Source organism: Pseudonaja textilis, unplaced genomic scaffold (genome assembly GCF_049901715.1).
Source record: "Pseudonaja textilis isolate UNSWEBS1 unplaced genomic scaffold, rPseTex1.2 PTEXCTG161, whole genome shotgun sequence".
NCBI classification, from domain to species: Eukaryota; Metazoa; Chordata; class Lepidosauria; order Squamata; family Elapidae; genus Pseudonaja; species Pseudonaja textilis.
In genome coordinates this window covers 1-22246 of record NW_028262480.1, presented here as the reverse complement: position 1 = coordinate 22246, position 22246 = coordinate 1, and the positions used below count along the sequence as shown (strand labels likewise).

Sequence of the window (22246 nt, the reverse complement as noted above, 5' to 3'; positions counted from 1 at the left end):
CTTCTAGCGCTGAAGATGTTCCCTAGTTGGGTCATGAGACGTCCGCAAGACAACCCCAAACTCAAGGGAGCCCCCGTTCAACCCCAAGCTCCCCCAAATTGCCCTCATATATTGGCCCCAAAGCAAAGTTCAACTCTCAAGGTCAAGCCGTGACCTTCACCGGAGATCCGGCCTCAATTTCCCTCTTTGCTGCCGCCGCCGCCGCGGTTGTGCCAAGTCAAACAAGACCAGGCAGCCGTTGCGCCTTTGATCCTGGCTCCAGCGGGACGAGATTCCCAGGAGGGGGCGGGGGCGGTGCTACAGCAAGATAGCCCCTCCCACATTTGATTTCTGGCCCGGAAGGCAGGTGAGGGAACCTCCTCGAACGCTAAGCTGCCCGGGGGATCCCCCTCAACCCCACACGCCCTTCCTGCACCCCCGACAGAAATGCCAGACGGGTTTTACCCCAAAGGCTGAAGACTTTCTCTTTTTTTGAGGGGGGGGAGGGCGAGAAAGGCAGGAATTCCCAGAAAGGAGGAGGAGCCACGCCGACAGGTAAGTCGCCCTCCTTTCCGCGGCCATAAGAAATAGCGGCCTCTGCGTACCGCAACACCCCCGCGAGCCCCAGCTCAAACCCCCGCCGGCAGAAATCCAGGTAGCCCTCGAGTTATGACCGCCAACGGAGCCCCAGCTTCCCGTCGCTCAGCGAAACCTTGGGTTTGAAGTGCCTTTTCCTCCCGTTTTTTACAAATGTCCTTGCCCGCCATCGCTCACTGCAAGTGGTTAAAAGTTAGAGCCACGCGGTTCTTAAGTGAATCCGGGTTCGCTGGCTGGTCAGGTCGCGACAGGGGGAAAATCGCGTGACCGCTGCCCCCTCCCCTTCTCCCTCCCCCGACAGGACGCCGCGGCCGTCGTAAATGCAAGCCGGTTGCCAAATTCCGATCACGTGACCGTGGAAAGGATGAAAAACGGTCATAAGTCATGGGTTTTGTGTTTTTTTTGCCAGTCAACGAACGGTTGGAAGTCGAGGACTACCTGTTATAACAGCACAGGTGGATTTGACAGGGAAAGGGGAGGGGGCTCCCCTTTGACACCCCCCCCCATCTCCACCCATCACCGCCCAGGGGGGTCTCAAACCTTGGCCCCTTTTAAGCCCGGTGGACTTCAACGCCCAGAATTCCCCAGTGGGCTTTGCTTAAGTCTCTTGCCATCCCTTCCTCTGCAATCTCTGTTTTTATTTTTATTTTAAATTTAGTTTTCTTGTCAATTCTGGGAGTTGGAAGTCCCACAAAGCTTTGCAGGCTGGGGGATTCTGGGAATTGAAGTCCTCCAGACTTAAAAAGGAGGCCGAGGCTGGAGAACCTCAACCTTGCAAGTTTAGCCCGAGACTTACCCAGCCGCCGTTGTCTTGAATCCAGGGGTCCAGGTGCTCCGTCAGGTAGGTGGCCATCCAGGTGGCGATCCTTCCCACCAGGCCCCGCATCTCCTTGTCGACGCTCTCCACGCACAGGGCCCCTCCGAAGGAGAAAAAGGCCACAATCCGCCCCCAGTTCACCCCGTCCCGGAAAAGTTCGTTGACCACCTGCTCAAAGCTCTGGTAAGCCGTGCCCAGGGTGATGTGGAGCTGCGAGGTCAGGTCGCTAAAGGCCCGCCGGTAGCGCAGTTCGAACTCGTCCCCGGCTTCCCGCAGCGTCTGCCTCACCGCCTCCTGGGGGCCGTCGCTCAGCTCTTCCAGCAGGGCCGGGTGAATGCTGGCCGCCCCGTTGACCACCGGGCTGGGGCTGGGGTGCCAGGAGGGGCTCCCGCCGTTCAGGACGCCGCCGCTGCCGCCGCCCATCTCGCCGGACAGCTCCGTCCGCTCCTCGCCGTCCCCCTCGATCTCGCGCCAGCTGTGGCCCCGCTGCGCCAGCTTGTAGGCAATGAAGTCCACCACCAGGGACCGGTTGCCGCTCGACATTTTCACACCTCTGCCCGTCTCAGTGAGTCCATGGTCTGCAGCCCCAGCCGTCCTGCTTACCGTAGGAGGACGTGGCGCCCTGCCGCTTTGGGCACAGCCATCCCAGCGCCGGGCGCGGAAACTTCGCGGGGGCAGCGGAGGAGAGAAAGCAAAGGGGGGAAGAAAGGGAGGGGAAAAAAAGGAAGAAAGAGGAAAGTGTTAAAAGGACCGGCTGCGGACTCGGTGCCCTCCGGGGCCAGTAGCAGTCATGGGCGGGTGGGGGAGGACTTAGCTGCCCCCAGGAGGCTCATGCATTTGCAGGCAGCAATCCTTGCCTTCTCCCCACCCTCTCCTTCTCTCTCCCTCTTTTCTCTCTCTCCCTCTCCCTCCCTCCTCTTTTCTCTCTCCCTCTCCCTTTTTTCTTCCTCCCTTTTCTCTCCCTCTCCCTCAATTTTCTCTCACTCCTCCCTTTTTTTCTCCCCCTCTCCCTTTTCTCCCTCCCTCTCCCCTTTTCTCTCTCTTTCTCCCTTTTCACTCCCTCTTTTCTCTCTCCCCCCTTTTCTCTCCTCAATTTTCTCTCTCTCCTTTTTCTCCCTCCCTCCTTTTCTCGCCCCCTCTCCCTTTTCTCTCTCCTCCCCTTTCTCTCTCTCCTCCCTTTTCTCTCCCTCTTTCTCTCCCTCTCCCCTTTTTCTCTCCCTCTCCCTCTTCTCTCCCTCCCTCCTTTCTCTCCCCCTCTCCCTTTTCTCCCTCCCTCTCCCTTTCTCTCTCCTTCCCTCCTTTTCTCTCTTCCTCTCCCCTTTTTCTCTCCTCTCCCTCAATTTTCTTCCTCTCCCTTTCTCTCTCCTTCCCTCCTTTTTCTCCCTCCCTCTCCCCTTTCTCTCTCCTTCCCTCCTTTTCTCTTTCCTCTCCCCTTTTCTCTCCCTCTCCCTCAATTTTCTCTCCCTCTCCCTTTCTCTCCTTCCCTCCTTTTTCTCCCTCCCGCTCCCCTTTTCTCCCCCTCTCCCTTTTCTCCCCTCTCCCTTTTCTCTCTCCCCACTTTCTCCTTCTCTCTCTTCTCCCCCTCTCCCTCTCCTCCTGTCAAGGGCCGCCCAGCAACCCAACCCCAACTACCGATTCCACCCTCCCCTCCCCCACCCCCTCCCCAGAGGGGTCCCTAATGGGAACCAGATCCCCGTCACCCGGCCGGGCCCCGTGCCTCCCCTCCGACCCACCTCCTGGCGCCGAACCAGCTGCGACCGGCAGCGTGCAAAGGCTGCAGCCTGCCAGGCTGGTGAGCGAGCGAGCGAGCGGGCGAGCGACGGGAGGTGAACCCAGGAGGCTTCCCTTTTGCCACTTTGATGGAGTGCTGCGGGTCTGCTGCAGCAGTAAAGCATGGAGACCCCTCCCTCTTCACGCCCCCTGCCTCTCCTCCTCCTCCTCCTCCCACCCACCCACCCTCCCCTCCCCTCCCCTCCCTCCCGCCCGCCCTCCTCCCTGGGATCAAAGCACTTCCTGGTTCTTGAGAGCGGCTTGCTAGCTGGGGTTGCTTTTTCTTTCCTTTCCTTTCCTTTTTTTTTTTAAAGAGACAAAGGCTTCCGGCCACCAACGGGGGACCAGGGGCTGAACTAGGATCCCGCTTTCCATCACGGAGGCAGATCAAGGTTGGGGGGGGCGTGGGGAGGGGGGGGGAGGAGGACAAACAGGCCAGGAAAGGTTTCCCCAAGTGAGGAAGGTGGATTAACAGCGGCTTCCGAGCCCCATCAATCCCGAACAAAGCTGCGAGGGACCCGGGAGGTGGTCTAGTCCAACCCCTCTTGCCCAAGCAGGAGAGACCCCGGACCATCCCACGCTAGTGGCTGTCCGGTCTCTTCTTAAAAACCTCCAGTGATGGAAGCGCCCACAGCTTCCGGAGGGAAGTCATTCCGCTGATTAATTGGCCTCGCTGTCAGAAAAATAAAAAAAAAATCCTCTTTAAAGGGCCTTGGTTAGTTTCCATCCGTTATATCCTGTCCTGCCTTCTGGGGCTTTTTTGGAGCATGGGTTGTGTTTGTTTGCGGCAGCCTCTCAAAGGGTTGGAGCGCTGCTCTCGTGTCACCCCTGAACAGCGTAGAAATAAGCTGGAAGAGACCCTTGAGGTCTTCCAATCCAGCCCCCCCCTCGCCCCCCTTCTTTGGGGCAGCCCCTCAAATGCCTCCCAAGCAGACCCGTTCGGTTTGCAAGCCTGCAAGGTCCCCCCACCCCCACGGCAGCTTCGAGCTCGGGACTCCCCAGCTAATCACCGAGAATCGAGAGTTGGAAGGGACCTGACGGGTCATCTAGTCCAACCCCCTCCGCCCAAGCCGGAGACCCTACGCCATTTCGGACCAAGGGCAGCCCGACTTCCCGCTTCCCAACTGCCTCGAAGCCTCCCCCTTCCCCCCGTTCCCGGCTGCTGCGTGGCAACCCACAAAAGCAAAACTTTGGGTGTGAAGTTAAAATACGGGCAAAGGGATCGAGAGAAAGGAGGGAATGTGCTGGGTGGAGAGAGAGAGAGAGAGAGAGACCAGCCTCGGAGCTCCGATTCTGGCTTTCCCCGCCTCGGCCGTGAGTCACCCCGGGGAGCCCGCATTCCGAGAAGAGGACGGGCAACGCATGGAGGACCCCCCCCCCCCTGTCCCGTCCCGTCTGCAGACACCAACCTCCCCGGGAATGGCTTTATGGAGGGGGTTAAAAAGGCACCAGCTACCCTCATCTCTGGCTTCCTGGTTTTTGCAAAAAAAAAAAACCCACAACCCCTTCCAGGACTTGGCGACGGGCTGGCCAGGCGGGGCTCCCAAAAGGTAAACGCGTACGTATGCACGGTACTCACCGCCCTGGGAAAGGATCAGCAGTGAGTTGACTTCAAACAAGGGGGAAGAGATCTCGGCAGAGGGAGCTGTGCGCAGCGGAGCAAATGTGAGAATGTGGAGGAGGAGGAGGCAGGCGGGCGGGCAGGCAGAGCGTTCCAGGCACTGGCGGATCCTCCTTGTCATCCAACGGCCCGCCTACCCGGGGAGTCCCGCCCCGCCCCGCCCCGCCTGCCTGCCCCCCCCCCACCCACCCCTGCTCCTCCTCCCAGCGCCGTAAGCCACTACCATCCCCACCCAGGTTTTGCAAGTGTCAAGGATCGGCCACAAGTTGCAAAACCAGGTGAGCGTTGCCTCCCTTTTGCAAAGTTTGGGTGGCCGCGTTAACAACAACAATAAACAACAACAACAACAAAGGTGTGGAGGCTTTGGGGAAAAAAAGGTGCAGAGAAGAGCGACTGGGAGGATGAAAGGCCCAAAGATTAAAACACATCAAAGATAATTGCAGAATTTGGCTACGGTTAAGTCAAAAGAAGAGAAGAATTAGGGGTGACTTTGATAGCAGCCTTCCAATATTTGAGGGGGCTGCCAAAGAGAAGAGGGGGTCGAATTAATTCTCCAAAGCTCCTGAAGGCAGAACAAGAAGCAGCAACGGATGGAAACTCATCCAGGAGAGAAGCCATTTGGAATTAAGGAGAAACTTCCCAACCGTGAAGACAATTAACCAGAGGAACTGCTTGCCACCAGAAGTTGTAGGTGCTCCATCACTGGGGGTGTTTTAAAAAGAGACTGGACAGCCACTTGTCTGAAATGGTAGAGGGTCCCCTGCTTGAGCCATGGGGGCTGGACTAGAAGACCTCTGAGGTCTCCTTCCAGCTCTATTCCAGTTAAATGAAGAAGCATAAACGAAAGCAGCCTTCCAATATTTGAGGGGCTGCCAAAGAGAGGAGGGGGTCAAATTATTCTCCAAAGCACCGGAAGGCAGGAGAAGCAGCAGCAACGGATGGAAACTCATCCAGGAGAGAAGCAACCTAGAATTAAGGAGACATTTCCTGTCCACCACCACGAGAACAATGAACCAGTGGAACTGCTTGCCACCAGAAGTTATAAATGCTCCATCCCTGGAGGTTTTTAAGAAGAGGCTGGACAGCCATTTGTCTGGTATGGTCTAGGATCCCCCGCTGAACAGGGGGCTGGACTAGAAGACCTCCAGGGTCCCTTTCCAACTCTGCTATTCTTTTCTGCATTCTGTTCTGTTCCATTTCTATTTGGTTCTGTTCTGTTCGATTTCCAGTCTAGTCACGTGGCTGTTAAGTGGATCTGGCTTCCCCATTGAGTTGGCTTCTTAGAATGTCACCCCCAAAAAAGGTATCATGTGAGCCTGGGACGCTGCAGCCATCATAAATGTGAGTTGACAAGCTTTTGAATTTTGATCCCGTGACCAGGGGGATGCTGCAGCGGTTATAAACGGGGAAAAATGGTCATAAGTCCCTTTTTTGGTGCCGTTGTAACTGTGAACGGTCACCAAAGGAACTCTTGTTAGAAGAGGACTTCCTTTAGGTATTATTCCAAATCAGCCCTTGGTTTTTCTGCCCGGCATTTATTGATCAGGTTGTGCACCTCTTAACTCTTCCTTTGTCGTCCATTTAGATAAAGCTGGAGGCTTCATTTGCACAAACTCCACGCTGTACATGTTGTGTAAAATCACAAACTTTTAAAGTCTCTCTCTCCTGATTTCCCCACAGCAGCAGCAATAAGAATCGTAGCCCTCGACTCACAATCACAGCGGAGCCCAAAGTTGACGTTTCTTAAACGAGACCTTTCTTAGGTGAGGTTTGCTCCATTTTACGACCTCTCTTGCCAGAGCTGTTAAGTGAATCACTGCGGTTGTTAAGTTAAGTCACACGTGGAAGCCAGCTGGGTGACTTTGGGGCCAGTCTCTCTCTCTCTCTCTCTCTCTCTCGGCCTAACCCACCTCACAGGGCTGTTGTCGTCGGGGTGAAAACAGGAAGGAATATCAGGTACATTCGCTGTCCCCCACCCCAAGTTACTTATAAATAAACCATATAATAAAAGCAGGATAAAAATCAAACCAATCAATGGATCACAGACAGAATTCAAGGACTGGGAGGGACATGATAGAAGCATTCCAGTATTTGAGGGGCTGCCCCAAAGGAGAGGGAGTCAAGCTATTCTCCAAAGCACCTGAAGGCGGGAGAAAAAGCAACGGGTGGAAACTATTCGAGGAGAGAAGCAACCAGGAACTAAGGAGGAACTTCCTAATAGTGAGAGCAATTAACCAGTGGAACTACTTGCCACCAAAGGATGTGGGTGCTCTTATCACTGGAGGTTTTTAAGAAGTGACTGGACAGCCACTGGTCTGAAATGGTAGAGGGTCTCTTGCTAGAGGAGGGGGGCTCTTATTATATTCCCCTTCCCTATAAACCAGCCTTGCAACCTTTCAGAGTTGTGGACTTCAACTCCCAGAATTCTCCAGCCAGGTTGCGGGGATTCTGGGAGCTGAAGTCCACAAGTCTTAAAAGTTGCCATGGTTGGAAAACTCCGATCTAGCCCAAGGTTTCGGCCAGTTCTCCGCGTGGCCGGCTGAGGAATTCTGGGAGTTGAATTCCCAGGAGTTCATATCAAAAGTGGATGGGGTTAATTTTGAAAAAAAATTAAAAAGTGGGTGATTTTAACTTTTAATATATTTTTTTTTAAAAAATCATCCATTCTCCTAACACGGGGGTCCTCAAACTTGACGACTTTAAGACTTCTGGACTTCAACTCCCAGAATTCCTCAGCCAGCTATGGGAGTTGAAGTCTACAAGTCTTAAAAGCTGCCAAGTTTGGAGACCTCTACAAGCATCCAATACAACTGATGAAGCTTCCAGGATAGAAAACGAAAACGTCTGTCCCCCCCCACCCAAAAATAAATCAGTCCAGTTGCTTATTCAAAATTTAAAAAAAAAAAACAACTTTTGATAGAACTATGACCTGAGGATCTTCATAAAACAGCTCATAAAGTCGCCATGGTTCCATAGCTTTGCAACGAACAATATCCGTGTCTGTGATTTATTCATTAACTGAGAGCGCATTCATTCATGAGAGAGTTGTGTGGGTGTGTATGGGTGGGTGTGGAGGGTACTTTTTAAAATATATATATATATATATCTAAAACTGTTGTGTTGGCAGGAGTATATTAACAACAGAGCCACGTAAGTATACTTCGGGGTTGTTAGTGTATCACAAAGTCCGCAATAATGTGGACAATTAAAGATACAGGTGTAATTTTTTTTTAAAAAAACTGTACTGGAAAACAGGATGCATTGAATAAACACTGTGGTTGTAAATCTGGATTTAACACCTTGGAGCAGTTCAGTTCCAGAAGAGACTGGACTGCCATTTGTCAGAAATGGTGTCAGGTCTCCTGCTTGGGCGGGAGGGGGGGTTGGACTAGATGACCTGCAGGGTCCCTTCTAACTCTGTTCCTCTGTAATCAGGGCCAGTGTCCCAAAGGTGCTTTTTTTTTTTTTTCCCCCAAGATGCAACTGGACTTTCTGGTTTCTTTTCTTTTGAAGACGTTTTGCTTCTCATCCAAGAAGCTTTTTCAGGTCTCTGAATGGATGGCGGGGAAGGGAAGGATTGATGCTCCTTGTAGAGAGCTGGTCATTTGCATCCTTTCAGAAGGTCACTGAGGCCACTTGGAGGTTTGTCTGTGTCCTGGTGGTCACCCAGGTGGTGCAAATAGGTGTGGAGCCTTCTTGGCTGCAGGATTGTGCCTTCTGCCCTGTGTCCTTCGTCCCCGACAGCCTACGCCTGTCTCCCAACAGGGAAGAGACGCAGGGCAGAAAAACATCCTGCCGCCAAGAAGGCTCCACCCCCATTTGAATTACTCAGGTGACCCCGAGGACACAGACAAACCTCCAAGTATGGCTCTTGAAATGTCTGCAGGAAGCAGCCAAGCTCAGCAAGCATCAAGGAACCCCGCTAATTCTCCTCCTTTTCCTTCTTCTCTGCTCTGCAAATCCCTTTTAACATGGCTAACGTTCCCTAGCTGGGTCATAAAACGTCTGCAAAAAAAGGAGTCCAGCTCAGAGAGGTCCCCCTACTGCTCCTCCATTTCTGCTCTCCTCCTCCTCCTCCTCTCTCTGCAAACTACCCTCCCTTCAAGCACTGATGAGGTTACCTAGTTGGGTCATGAAACGTCTGCAAGGAAACAATCAAGCTCAGAGAACACCAAGGATTCCAGTCCTCCTCCTCCTCCTCCTCCCCTCCCTCTTCTCTTCTTCCTCCTCCTCCCTTCCTCCCTTTTCCTTCCTCTTCCTCCTCCCCCCCCCACCAGGTTTCTTCTAGCACTGATAATGTTCCCTAGTTGGGTCGTGAAATGCCTGCAAGAGAACCACCCAGCCCAGAGAGCACCAAGGACCCCCACAGTCCTCCTCCTCTCCTCATTCTCTCCTCCTTTTCCTTCTCTTCTTCTCCTCTTCCTCCTCTTCCCAGCAAACCCACTCCCTTCTAGCACTGATGATGTTCCCTAGTTGGGTCGTGAAACACCTGCAAGAGAACCACCCAGCCCAGAGAGCACCAAGGACCCCCACAGTCCTCCTCCTCTTCCTCTCCTTGTTCTCTCCTCCTTTTCCTTCTCTTCCTCCTCCTCCTCCTCCTCTTCCCAGCAAACCCACTCCCTTCTAGCACTGATGATGTTCCCTAGTTGGGTCGTGAAACGTCTGCAAGAGAACCACCCAGCCCAGAGAGCACCAAGGACCCCCACAGTTCAACCCCGAGCTACAAACATTCCCTTTCGATTACGAAGTTTTAATCACCATTTTGTGTTAAAATGGAATTTGCCTTCTTCTCCCAGGCCGTAGTAAATTGGACACTGGTAGTCCTCGACTTACGACCGCAACTGAACCCCCCCCAACATTTCTGTTGTTAAGTGAGCCATGCTATTGAGCGAACGTTGCCCCATTCTGCGACTTTCCTCGCCTCGGGTTGTTAAGTGAATCACTGCGGCCGGCAAGGTCATAAGTCCCCCAGTCGTTAGGAGAATCTGGCTCTCCTCCCCACCCCGCATGGACTTTGCTCATCAGGTCGCAAAAGGGGGGGGGGGGCACCGTCATAAGTGTGAATCAGTAGCCAATCATCTGGATTTTGATCCCCTGACCCCGGGGATGCTGCAACAGTCGTAAGAGTGGAAAACGGTCATGAAGTCCTCTCTTTCAGTGCCTCGACGGTCACTAAACGAGCAGTCACTCAGCCGAGGACCCCCTGCATTTTCCCTGCTTCCCAGTTCCAGCCAGCCCACTCCCCTCTTTTACCTTCTCAGCCTCTCCTACCCGGATTTCTTTTGGTTGCCCACCCAAAAAGGGGCCAGGAGAGCATTTCCTTAAAGGGGCATTTGGGGGGGGTCTTCTAAAGGAGACACCCCCCCCTCCAGGCTAATAATCCAGGTTTAGCAACCAAGATCACAGCAACCACGGCTTGGCAAAGCTAATTGCAGCAAGGCACAGCCTTATGGGTGGGTGGGCTTTGATCGGCCCCCAGGTGGTTTCCTAGAAGGGTCCTTTGTTTGCCCGCCCTCTTCCCCCCCTTTTTTTTGTCCACATCCCCCAGACACGTTGGACTACAACTCCCATAAGCAACAGCCTGCTGGGAATCATGGGACGGGGTGGCCCAAGACACCCCCCCACCCCCTCCACGGGGCCCCATCCTTGGAAAAAGCTGCCCCTCCCACCGCGCTCCCTCCCCTTCCCCCTCCTCCATTCATTTTCTCAAATATTCAAATAGGGCAAAACCACGCCCCGCTCTCCCCCGCGCCCAGCCAATCAGAGCGAGGAGGAGGCGAAAAGGGGAGGGCGGACTGCACGGCTTCTTTCATTGGCCGGCGATCCTGTTCATCTGGCTCAATCTCCGCCCTTACCTTGAATGTACTGCCGAAGACGCCCCGCCCCCGGCCCCCGCTTCTCTTTACCGGCCTCGTTTGCCGGCTACCTCTGAGGGGAACCGGCCGGTTCGAACCGCTAGAACGAGCTACCGAAAGGGCTCGGTGGCTTCGGCGGCTACGGCTTGCCTTTTTTTTTCCCCCACCGCGCACTAAGCGGCGGTTTCCCCCACGAGTGCTGACTCGTTCTGACCGGCCGGGCGAAGGAATAAAACGCATGCGCCACAACCGCGCCTTTCCAGCCGGCCGGGCGCATGCGCAGCTGCGAGGCAATGCGCAGGCAAATAACGTAAAGCGGATGGGGCGGAGTCGTTGCGCTAATGAAATCAACGCGCATGCTCAGTCAAGCCGGCTGCCCTGAGAAAGGTTGGAGCGTCCTCTGTCGGCTCAAGGCCTTAATTTCTGGATTCGGTACAATAATTTTATCTGATGTTTTTTTTCCCCCCTCCAGAAATGAAACCACCTAAAAAAATCACAAGGAATTTGGTAGCACTTTTTTTTCCAGTAAATTTTATTATAATAAATTCTATTAAAATGCAAAAGATTTCACGAGCTGCAGCTACTTGTTGCCCACGTAGACTTACACAGCCCTCCTCCTAGCCAAGTAGTCCTTCACTTAACGACCACAATTGAGCCACAATTGAGTGAAGAAGGGATGCAGGGTGAAAACCCTGCAGAAAGCACAGCTCCACAACGTAGTCCTTTCAATTGCATTTGCACAACACTGGAAAAATGAGAAAATTCTGACGAGGAAACGATCAAGAAAATAATGGAAATGAGTAGATTTGATTAAATAATCAAAAATGAGTAGATTAATAGGCAATTAGAGAACAGGTGGAAAAGGAGTTTTATAAGATTTTGGATTTATTTGGGTTAGACAGAAGAGTAAGAATTTGAAATACGTTGTAGCAATCACACAATATAATTATTTTTGAATAAGTAATAATATGAATATAACAGTAAATATTGGGACCTGTTTATTTATTTAGTTGATTTGTCAATCGCTTACAAGATAATAGGTATAAGTGTAAACGTGAGTAAGAGTACAGGAAATAGGTACGAATAAATGGGGACAATAGGACAGGGACAGGAGGCACGATGGTGCACTTATGCACGCCCCTTTACAGACTTCTTAGGAATGGGTATTCTCTCCTTTTCCTCCCTCCATTCTTCTCCTTCCTTCCTTCCTTCCTTCCTTCCCCTTCCCTGTTCTCCTTCTTTCTTCCTTCCTCCCTTCTTTTTTTATTTTATTTATTTATTTGATTTGTCAATCGACAAGGTGCACTTATGCACACCCCTTCTTAGGAATGGTTTCTTAGGAATGGTTATTCTCTCCCTTTCCTCCCTCCATTCTTCCCTCTCCTTCCTTCCTTCCTTCCTTCCTTTTTTATTTTATTTATTTAGTTGATTTGTCAATCGCTTACAAGACCATACGTATAAGTATAAACATGAGTAAGAATACAGGAAATAGGTACGAATAAATGGAGACAATAGGACAGGGACGGTAGGCACAATGGTGCACTTATGCACACCCCTTACAGACCTCTTAGAAATGGGTATTCTCTCCTTTCCTCCCTCCATTCTTCTCTCTCCTTCTTCCTTCCTTCCTTCCTTCTTTTATTTTTTATTTTATTTATTTATTTGATTTGTCAATCGCTTACAGGATAATAGGTATAGGTATAAACATGAGTAAGAATACAGGAAATAGGTATAAATAAATGGGGACAATAGGACAGGGATGGTAGGCACGTTGGTGCACTTAAGCACGCCCCCGTTTTTGAAAGATGAACTAGGATTGAAACTAAAATTTTAAGGATGATACAATGATATAACAATATGATGTAAAATGTTGATTAGAGTAAACGATGAACATAAATAAATAAGAAATGCATTGTATTAGTATATGCACAAGATATATGTACCCAACCTGCACCCTGTGAAACTGAAAGATGGTTTTATTTGTTGTTTTTGTTGTAAAAATAAAAAAAAAATTCCATAATCCTTTCAACAGTTCTAAGAAGGCTCCGCACCCATTTGCACCACTCAGGTGACCCTGAGGACAGAGATAAACTTCCAAGTGGCCTCAAACACCCTCTAAAAGGATGCAAATGACCAACTGTCTGCAAGGAGTATAAATCCTTCCATTCCCCGCCATCCTGTCTGAGCTGAAGAAGCTTCTTGGGTGAGAAGTGAAATGTCTTCGAAAGAAAAAAACAAGAAAGCCAAGTTGCCTCCTGAAAAAAGCACCTTTGGCATAAGCAGGACCTGGAGGACAGAGAACCTCCATAGATTTTTAGCCATGCACTTTGAGATGAACACCCTTCGAATGATGCAGCATGAATGGATTTCCAAGGAAAAAAAATGCAGACCACAGGAACCGTTTCCAGCACTCAGGTGACCTTAAGGACACAGACAAACCTCCAAATGGCCTCAACGACCCTCTGAAAGGATGCAAATGACCAGCTGTCTGCAAGGAGTAGAAATCCTTCCCTTTTCCTCCATCCAGTCAGAACTGAAGAAGCTCCTTGGATGAGAAGCGAAACGCCTCCAAAGAAAAACAAGGAAGTCCAGTTGCCTCTTCAAAAAGTACCTTTGGGACAACAATAGACATCCACCGATTCCCATCCCAGAACTTGGAGCAGAGTGACCCCCAGCCGGTATTAACCCACTTAACCCAATAGAAGTTCCCCTTCTAAACACAGCTGTACTCCTATCCTCAGGGGCAACAATCACCTGATCTCACCATACAATAATAAAAGAAGTTAGCAGAAGTAGTCTGCAATACTGCGCTCCAACCACTGCACCACCGGGTCTCATATAGAAGTAATATCTGGGAAAACGTCAGCAAGGAGGGAAAGCCAGAGAAGAGCGTTCCAGGATTTCTTCAGAAATTTGAAAATAAAAAGATAAGCTGGTGCAGATAGAATGTTTTCTTTTTACAACCCTGGAATCCATTTTAATGGAGGTGGAATCAGGGCGAGTGAACTTAGTTGAGCGTTTACTGGCCAGATGCCCTTCCTTGACGTCTATGCAAAGTTCACAGCAGATAGTATTTTCTCTTTGTGCCCTAATAGAGAAACGTCTGTCACTGCCTGGGATTGAACTCTCAACCTTCCAAGTGGGAGACAAGCGTCTTCACCCCTAAACCACAACGCTGGTCCAATTCAAGAATGGCATCAGAATAGAATTGTTGCACGCCATTATTATTAGCATTAGTATTATCTCTTTTATTCATTAAACATGAAACTCATGTTAACTGAACATTTTAAAATGTATCACAAATATCACTGAAGGGTTCTAATAATTGATATGGGTTGCTGCCAGCATCCTAGATATCAAGCAAATATTTTCTTTAGATGTACGATGTTTCGAGTAGCGCTGTTTATTGCAGTCCCACTTGTGTTGCTGCAGGAAGCTGCAACTTCTTGATGTATTTTGCAAAAATCTTGGACATGGTGCTAGGGGCCCTGATGACAATGGGTATCACTATTACATGTTTCATCCATAAGTGCGTAGTTTCGATAGCCAACTCACAATATTTCTTGATTTTTTTTTTCCCAGTTCTTTTTCTTCGACTCTGGCATCACCTGGTACAGCAATATCAATAAATTGTACGCGTTGGTTTTCGACAACTGTGATATCTGGCACGTTGTGTTCCAAAGGATGATCCGTCTGTATTCGAAAGTCCCACAAGATCTTCACCTTTATGTTCCCATGACTTTTCGGATACAGGTAAGTTGTATTTTTTTCACAAATGACCAGAGGATTAGTTTAGCAACTCGGTCGTGTCTAGCTTTGTAATCAGTTTGTGCGATTTTGCCGCACTCACATACCGTACTTCTCACAACATAAAGCCTTATTCTTTTTTGACCCCTGAAAAAACGGGTAGGCCGTCTTTTCGGGGGTGACTTAATTTCCTCCCACATCTAGAGCGGCCCGTACGCACGTACCTCGCCGTGAGGCCGCTTCTATCGGCCGACGAAAGCTCCCCGAAGGCAGAGTCCCCAGCCGCTTCGGGGCGAGACGTGGCTGCCCGTGTCCCCTCGCCTTTAGGCAGTCTCTTTTGGGCGATGGAAGCTCCCAAATGCAGTCACCAGCCACTTCGATCGGCCGGTAGAAGCGGCCTCGCAGCGAGGGGAGTGTGTGTGTGCCACGCCTCGCCCCAAAGTGGCTGGGGACTCTGCCTTCAAGGGAACTTTTGTCTGCCGAAGAAGCGGCCTCGCAGCAAGGAGAGCGTGTGTGTATGTGCGCGCCCGAGAGGCCGCTTCTACCGGCCGATCGAAGTGGCTGGTGACTGCATTTGGGGAGCTGCCATTGCCCGAAAGAGACTGCCCTAAAGGTGAGGGGACACGGGTAGTCACGCCACGCCCTGAAGCGGCTGGGGACTCTGTGTTGGGGGGGGGGCCCTCCCCCCCGGGGCGGGCCCGCCCCCCCCCCCCGCCGGGGGGGGCGGGGGCGGGGGCGGGGGGGGGCCTGTGGGGGGGGGGGGGGGGGCCCGGTGGGGGGCGTCCGGGGCCCGTTGCGCCGCCCCCCGCGGCCTCTGGCCGGGGGGCCCCCCTCCGCCTTGGGGGGTGCCCCGGTTGGGGCCGGGGCTGGCCCCTGTCCTGGCGGGGGGGGCCCCTCCCTGGGGGGGCCTGTCCGGGGCTCCGCCCTTTTTCTCCCTTTTCCCTCTGGGGTTCTTCCCCTCTTCCGCCTTTTCCCCTCCCCCTCCCCCCCTCCCCCCCCCCCCGGGCCCCCCGGGCGGCCGCGCCGCCCGCGGGGGGGGGGGGGGGGGGCGGCCCCCCTTCCCCCCCCTTCCGGGGCCCCCCCCCGGCCCCCCCCGTCGGGGCCCCCCCTCCCCTTTTTTTTCCCCCTCTTCCCTTTCCCCTCTTTTTTTTTTCTCTCCTTCTCGTTTTCCCTTTTTCTTCTTTTCTTTTTTTTTTTCTTCCCTTTTTTTTTTTTCCTTCTTCTTTCCCCCGGGTCCCCTTCCTTTTTCTTCCTTTTTCTTCCCCCCCTCCCCCCCCCCCTCTCCCTCCCCTTCCCCCTTCCCCTTCTCTCTCCTCTCCTCCCCCCCCTCCCTCTCTTTTTTTTTCCCCCTCTTCTTCCTCCCCCCCCCCCTTCTTTCTTTTTTTTTTTCTTTTTTTTTTTTTTTTTTTTTTTTCCCCCCCCCCCCTCCCCCCCTTTTTCCTTCCCCTCCCCCCTCCTTTTTTTTCCCCTTTTTCGTCCTCCTCCCCCCGGGGGGGGGCGCCCCCCCGCCCCTTTCCCCCTTCCCTCCCCCCCCCCCCCCCCCGCCGGGGGCCCCCCCCCCCCCCCCCCTTTTTTTCCTTTTTCGCCCTTTCTTTCCGTGTGGTTTTGGCTCCCTCCGGGGGGGGTCCGGGTTGCCCTTTTTTTTCCTTTTTTCCCTTGCCCCCTTTTTTCCTTCTTTCCTCCCCCCCTTCTCCTTCCCCTCCTCTTTTTTTCCTTTGGGTTTTTTGGGGGGGGTGGTGTGTGGTGTGTGCTTGGGTTCCCCTTTCCTTCCCCCCCCCCCTTTCCTTTCTTCGCCCCCTCTTGCCCCCCCCCCCCCTCCCCCCTCCTCCCCCCCCCCCCCCTCCCCTGGGGGGGCCGGGGGGGGGGGGCCCCCCCCCGGCCGCCCTCCCCCCCCCTTTCCCCCCCGGCCCCCTCCCGGCCCCCCCCCCCCCCCCCCCCCCCCCCCCCCCCCCCCCCCCCCCCCCCCCCCCCCCCGTTTTTTTTCCCCCCCCCCCCCCCCCCCCCCCCCCCCCCCCCCCCCCCCCCCCCCCCCCCCCGGGTTCCTATCCCCCCCCCCCCCCCCCCCCCCCCCCCCCCCCCCCCCCCCCCCCCCCCCCCCCCCCCCCCCCCTCCCCCCCCCCCCGGCCGCCCCCCCCCCCCGCCCGCCCCCCCCCGCCCCCCCCCCCCCCCCCCCCCCCCCCCCTTTTCTTCCCGGGGGGGGGGGGGGCGCCGTCCCCCCCCGGGGGCGGCCCCTTCCCCCCCCCCCCCCCCCCCCCCCCCCCCCCCCCCCCCCTCCGGTGTCCTGGTTTGGGGGCCGCCCCGGGGCGTCCTGGGGGGCCGCCCCCCCGCCCCCCCCCCCCCCCCCCCCCCCCCCCCCCCCCCCCCCGTTCGGGCGGTGTTCCTTGTGGGGGGCGCCCCGGCCCCCCCCCCCCCCCCCCCCCCCCCCCTTCCCCCGGGCCGTTCTCCCCTCTTTTGGGGCTTTGGCTCCCCCCCCCCCCCCCCGCCCCCGCCCCCCCCCCCCCCGCCCCGCCCCCCCCGGGCCGGCCCGCGGGGGCCTCGCCCCTTCCCTCCTCCTCTCCGGGGGGCCCCCCCCCCCCGCCCCGGGTGGGCGGCCCCCGGGGGGGTTTGGGGCGTTCCTCCCTTCCCTTTTTCCTGGGGGGGGGGGGGGGGGGGGGGCCGGGGGGGGGGTGGGGGTTTTTTTTGGGTTGGGGGGGGGGGGGTCGGGCCCGGGGGGGGGGGGGGGCGGCCCCCCCCCCTTTCCCCCCCCCCCGGGCGCCCCCCCCCCGGGGCGGGTCCTTCCCCGGGGGGGGGGGCCCCCTCGCGCCGCCGCGGCGGGGGGGGGGGGGGGGGGGGCGGGGGGTCCCGGGGGGGGGGGCTTCCCCCCGCGGGCCCCCCGCCGCTTTCCCCCTCCCGCCGCCTTCCTCCCTCCCTGGCTTGTGGGTGGGCGGGGGGGGCCCCCGGGGGGGGTTTGGGGGTCTTCCCCTTTCCTGGGGGGGGTGGGGGGGGGCGGGGTCGGGGGGGCCCTGTGGGCCCCCCCCCCCCTGGGCCCGGCCCCCCCCCCCCTCGGGCGGCGCTTGGGGGGGGTGGCCCCCCCCGCCCTTTCTTTTTCCCGGGGGGCGCCCCGGGGGTGGGGGGGGTGGGTTGGTTTCCCCCCGGGCGGCCCCCCCTCTTTTTCCGGGGGGGGGGGGGGGGTTCTTCCCCCCCCCCCCCCCTCTTCCTGGGTGGCCCGCGTGCTGCGGGCCCCGGCCCCCCCCCCCCCCCCCCCCCCCCCCCCCCCCCCTTTCTCCCTCTTCTCTTCTGTTTTTTCCCCCCCTTGGGTCTTTTTTTTTTTTTTTTTTTTTTTTCTTTTTTCTTCTTTTTCTTCTTCTTCCCTTTCTTTTTTTCTCTCTCCTCTTTTCCCCCCCCCCCGGGGCCCCCCCCCCCCCCCCCCGCCCCGCCCGCCCCCCCCCCCCCCCCCCCCCCCCCCCCCCCCCCCCCCCCCCCCCCCCCCCCCCCCCCCCCCCCCCGGGCGGGGGGCCCCCGGGCCGGGGGGGGGCGGGCCCCCCCCCCCCCCCCCCCCGCCCCCCCCCCCCCCCCCCCCCCCCCCCCGGCCCGCCCGCGGGGGGGGGGGGGGGCCCGCGCCCCCCCCCGCCCCCCCCCTCTTTTTTTGGGGGGGGCGGGCCCCCCGGGGGGGGGGGGGGGGCCGGGGCCGGGCCCGCCGGGGGTCTCTCCCCCCAAAGTGGCACCTGCTAATGGCCTGGAAACACCTGGGCAACCGGCCCACATGTCAAAAGATGCTAGTTGAGTAAAAGCAGACATAAATCCAGAGTAATACCACCCGGGATCCCAGCTGTCTGCGGAGACCTTGCGCTCCAAAAAGAGTAGACCTGGGTGACTTTGGAAAGCTCCCACTGCCACCATCTCGAGCGGCATCTGATGCCACTGCCAGTTTCTGGGTTAGAAGAGCCAGATATGACGAGTGGTCCTCGACTTCACCACCATTCATTCAAAGACTGTTCCATAAGTATAAGCCCGTTGGCCAAACGCCTGAATTTTGAGTCTGTGACCCCGGGGAGGCTGCAAAGGCTATAAGTGTGCAAAATGGTCGCAAGTCACTTTTCTGCCCCTTTGTAACTTGGAACGGTTGTAGGCCGAGGACGACCAGCGCAGCATGGCTGTTTTCTCGCGCTTCCCGAGCCGCCAAGTTTTCGTTGCTAAGCAAGACAGTGGCTGAGCGAGCTGGGCCTTGCTTTACAACCTTTCTTGCCACATTTCTTAAGCGAATCACTGCAGTCGTTAAGTCAGTCACATGGTTGTGAAGTGAAGCCGGCTTCCCAATTAACCTGGCTTGTCAGAAGGTTGCAAAAGGGGGAATCCCGTAATCCCAGGAACCGCCTGCCACCGTCGTAAACAGGAATCCGTTGTCAAGTGCCTGAATTTTTTTTTTAAAGTTTTATTGTTTTTTTAAGACAAATATAAACAAACACAACATAAAAACATCAAACCATGTGGGCATACAGTGTGTCGGTTGGTTTACAGATTGTTTTATGCTTCCACTTTGTAGTCTTCAATTACAATTACATTGTATATGTTCCCATATTGTCAATCAAATATTCCTAGATACAGTAATATTATTAATCAATCATTTGACTATACTATTATTCATTCATGTTTTACAAGATAATCCATATTGTACTTAATTTGTTTTATGACAGTTCATATTTCCATCTCAAATATATCCTATAATTATTTTATAGATATAATAAAATACTTATCTTTATATATTATGTTCTAAAAGTCTACATATTTCATTACTATGTTTTGTTATCTAACCATTGATAGAATAGATCCCAAATTTTATAAAATTGTTTATCTTCTTGTTCTCTAATTTCAAATGTCAATCTACTCAACAAAAGTGCCTGAATTTTGAGTATGTGATCCTGGGGAGGCTGCAACGGGAAAAACGGTCGTAAGTCGCCTTTGCAGTCCCTTTGTAACTTTGAAAGATCACTAAGCGGATGGTCGTAAGCCGAGGAATACCTGTCTTCGGGGTTATAAAATGGGAGTAGCAGCCATTGAGCATGAAAAAGAGTATCAGTGGCTGCCATAATGAATCTGGCCAGTAAAGAAAGATTTACACACACACACACACACACACACACACACACACAAGCACACGCACACTATACCAACCACAAGCACACTCCCATCCCAGTGAGAGCTTTATGGCCCCAAATGCTGCATTTAGGATTCTTTATAGAGTTCTTTTTATTGTAGCGTGCAAGGTTCCATTTTATGGGCTAAAAAGACTCTACCAAACAAAGGAGGACAGAATGCCCATAAAGAGTATTTGGTTGCACAAACAGAGGCATAAAATCAAAATCACGTGAAGTATTAGTACCACAGTATAAAACCTTAGTAAGGCCACACCTGGAATGTTGCAACAGTTTTGGTCACCGCATTGCAAACAAGTTATTGAGACTTTTGAAAAAGTGCAGAGAAGAGCGACTGGGAAGATGAAAGGCCTGGAGATTAAAACATATGAAGAATAATTGCAGAATTTGGCTATGGTTAGTCAAAAGAAGAGAAGAATTAGGGGTGACTTGATAGCAGTCTTCCAGTATTTGAGGGGCTGCCACAAAAAAGGCAGGGAGTCAACTTATTTTCCAAAGGCAGGACAAGAAACAATGGATGGAAACTAACCAAGGAGGGAAGCCACCTCGAATTAGGGAGAAATTGTCTCCAGCAGTTGTGGGTGCTCCATCCGTGGGGGTATTTAAGAAGAGATTGAACAGTCCCTTATCCGAAATGGTCCAGGGTCTCCTGCTTGAGCAGAAGGCTGGACTAGAAGACCTCCCAGGTCCCTTCCAGCCCTATTCTAAATTCTAAACGTGGCCTCTCTTTTTCTTTGCAGGTATATTGATTTCAGAAGAAGAGATTAAAATGTCTTGGGAGACATATTCTTACGATGTTCCCGATATGTGCCTTGATATGAACGACGACCGGAGCATTGACGTTGATGCCTGGTTTGGTGAGTACCCACTCCACAGCCCGGGAGGTGGGCGTGCTGCCTGCCACGAGGCCAGACTAAGTTTTGGTCTCCTTCCTGCCTCTTCTGGGTGGGAAGGACAGGGAGCGTTATGACTGATGCTCCGTGGTTGGTTTCTTTATACCCCACCGTTGTTATTTTTACCACTCAAGGCAGCAAACGTATCCAGCACACCCTCCTCCTTTATTTTTTTTATACAACAACATCCCTGTGACGTGGGCTGGTCTGAGAGAGAGCTTTGAGTGGCCGGCTGGGCTTCATGCCTAAGGAGAACTAGAACTCACCATCTCCTAATGATTGGCCTAAAGTCACCCAGCCTGTTTTCATGCTTAAGGCCATGACTAGAAGTCACCGTCTCCTGGTCATTTGCCCAGTTACCTAGCTAGTTTTTTTGTGCTTACGGTGGGACTAGAACTCCCTGTCCCAGTCAGTAGCCAGCTGGGCTTCATGTGTAAGTAAAACTAGAAGTCACCGTTTCCTGGTGATTGACCCAAAGTCACCCAGCCAGTTTTCATGCTTAATACTGGAACTAGAACTCCTTGTCTCCCAGTGAGTGGCCAGCTGAGTTTTATGCCTAAGCAGAAGTAGAACTCACCATCTCTCGGTGATTGGCCCAAAGTCACCCAGCCAGGTTTTCCTGCTTAACGCTGGAACTAGAAGTCCCTGTCTCTCAGGGAGAGGCCAGCTGGGTGTCATGCGTAAGCAGAACTAGAATTCACCGACTCCTAAATGATTGGCCTAAAGTCCCCTAGCTGGCTTACATGCCTAAAGCGGGACTAGAACTCCCAGCCTCCTGGTGATTGGCCCAAAGTCACCCAGCCAGGTTTTCCTGCTTAACGCTAGAACTAGAACTCCCCGTCTCCCAGTTTGTATTTTGATGCCTTAACCGCTAGACCAGAGGTGCTTGATGGTTGGTTGCCTCGTAACATGGAGGACCCTGCTAGGATCGTAACTATTTTTCCAGATGCCCGATCTGCCGCCTTGATGACCCCAATCGCAGCGATGGGTACGTCGGGCATCCAACCCAAAGCATTGCCATCGAGATATAACCTTCCCTGTGCTGTGGTCTCACCCATGATGAAATCAGGTGAGGTGCTTCCTTGAGACCCAACCGATCCAATTCCGGGGCTCAGAGAGGCCTCCCATCCAGCCCTGACCTGGGGCTTCTTGGTTCTCTGAATCCCACCAAGATCCTTACGGAGCTGAGGCACCGCCCCCCTTCTTCGGGCCACATCCCGGAGTCCCCCTGCGAGCCGTTTTAACTTAGGTACGGCAAATTGTGGAGACTAGGCCTCTGGGGGGGGTTGCCTCTCTTGGACCTTAAAATGCAGGGTCTCCCAGGTGGAGAGTTTGCATTGAGGTTCTGTCTTGTCCTCTCCTGAGGCCAGCAGAGGATCTCTGGACGCTGATAGCTCTTCTTTGGCGTGAGGAGAGCAGACTGTGAAAGGTCTAGGAGTCTCCTCCAACGTCGGTCTCTTCCAGCATATAATCCCATTCTTCTCTAGGAGACTCACAGTTCTGGTGAGGACCACGCTTGGTTCCATCGCTTTGCTTAGATCTCTTGCCTGAAAAATATCCTCTATGTCACCCTGCCTTTAGATGAGAAGGAGAATGACAATCAGGAGGTGGAGATGCCAAATGAAGCGGTGCGTTCAGTGGAGGAGTGGCACCCGACCAGACAGGAGAACGTACCACCTCCCAGAAGGTAAGAATAGACTTCATAGCATAGACTCTCCCTTCTTCTGGAATGGGATGTTCCTCCAGCTTTGGGGCTCCAGAACTGCCTGTAACAGAATAACAAAGAGTTGGAAGGGACCCTGAAGGTCTTCTAGTCCTACCCCCCACCCCCACCC

At 54.1% G+C, this 22246-nt stretch overlaps 2 protein-coding genes across 4 annotated transcripts; one reads left to right on the top strand and one right to left on the bottom strand.

The window, feature by feature from the left end:
* Positions 1-1210: 1210 nt before the first annotated feature.
* Positions 1211-10916, bottom strand: BCL2L1 (BCL2 like 1). 3 transcript variants are annotated; one of them, XM_087918623.1, is made up of 2 exons: positions 10640-10916; positions 1211-2057 (listed from the first exon to the last, which is right to left on the bottom strand). In XM_087918623.1, the coding sequence occupies exon 2, from the start codon at positions 1934-1936 to the stop codon at positions 1343-1345; it is 594 nt and encodes a 197-aa protein (XP_087774749.1). In that variant the 5' UTR covers positions 1937-2057; positions 10640-10916; the 3' UTR covers positions 1211-1342. The 3 variants fall into 3 exon arrangements, with proteins under 3 accessions (XP_087774749.1, XP_087774750.1, XP_026581251.2); XM_087918624.1 differs by lacking the exon at positions 10640-10916 and adding an exon at positions 4743-4868; XM_026725466.2 differs by lacking the exon at positions 10640-10916 and adding an exon at positions 3127-3281.
* LOC148123860 (uncharacterized) lies at positions 3072-22098 on the top strand (the record flags this gene model as incomplete). Its single annotated transcript, XM_087918625.1, has 4 exons — positions 3072-3219; positions 20259-20375; positions 21358-21480; positions 21993-22098. Coding segments are annotated over exons 1-4 (494 nt in total), but the record flags the coding sequence as incomplete, so codon positions are not given.
* Between the last annotated feature and the right edge of the window lie 148 nt (positions 22099-22246).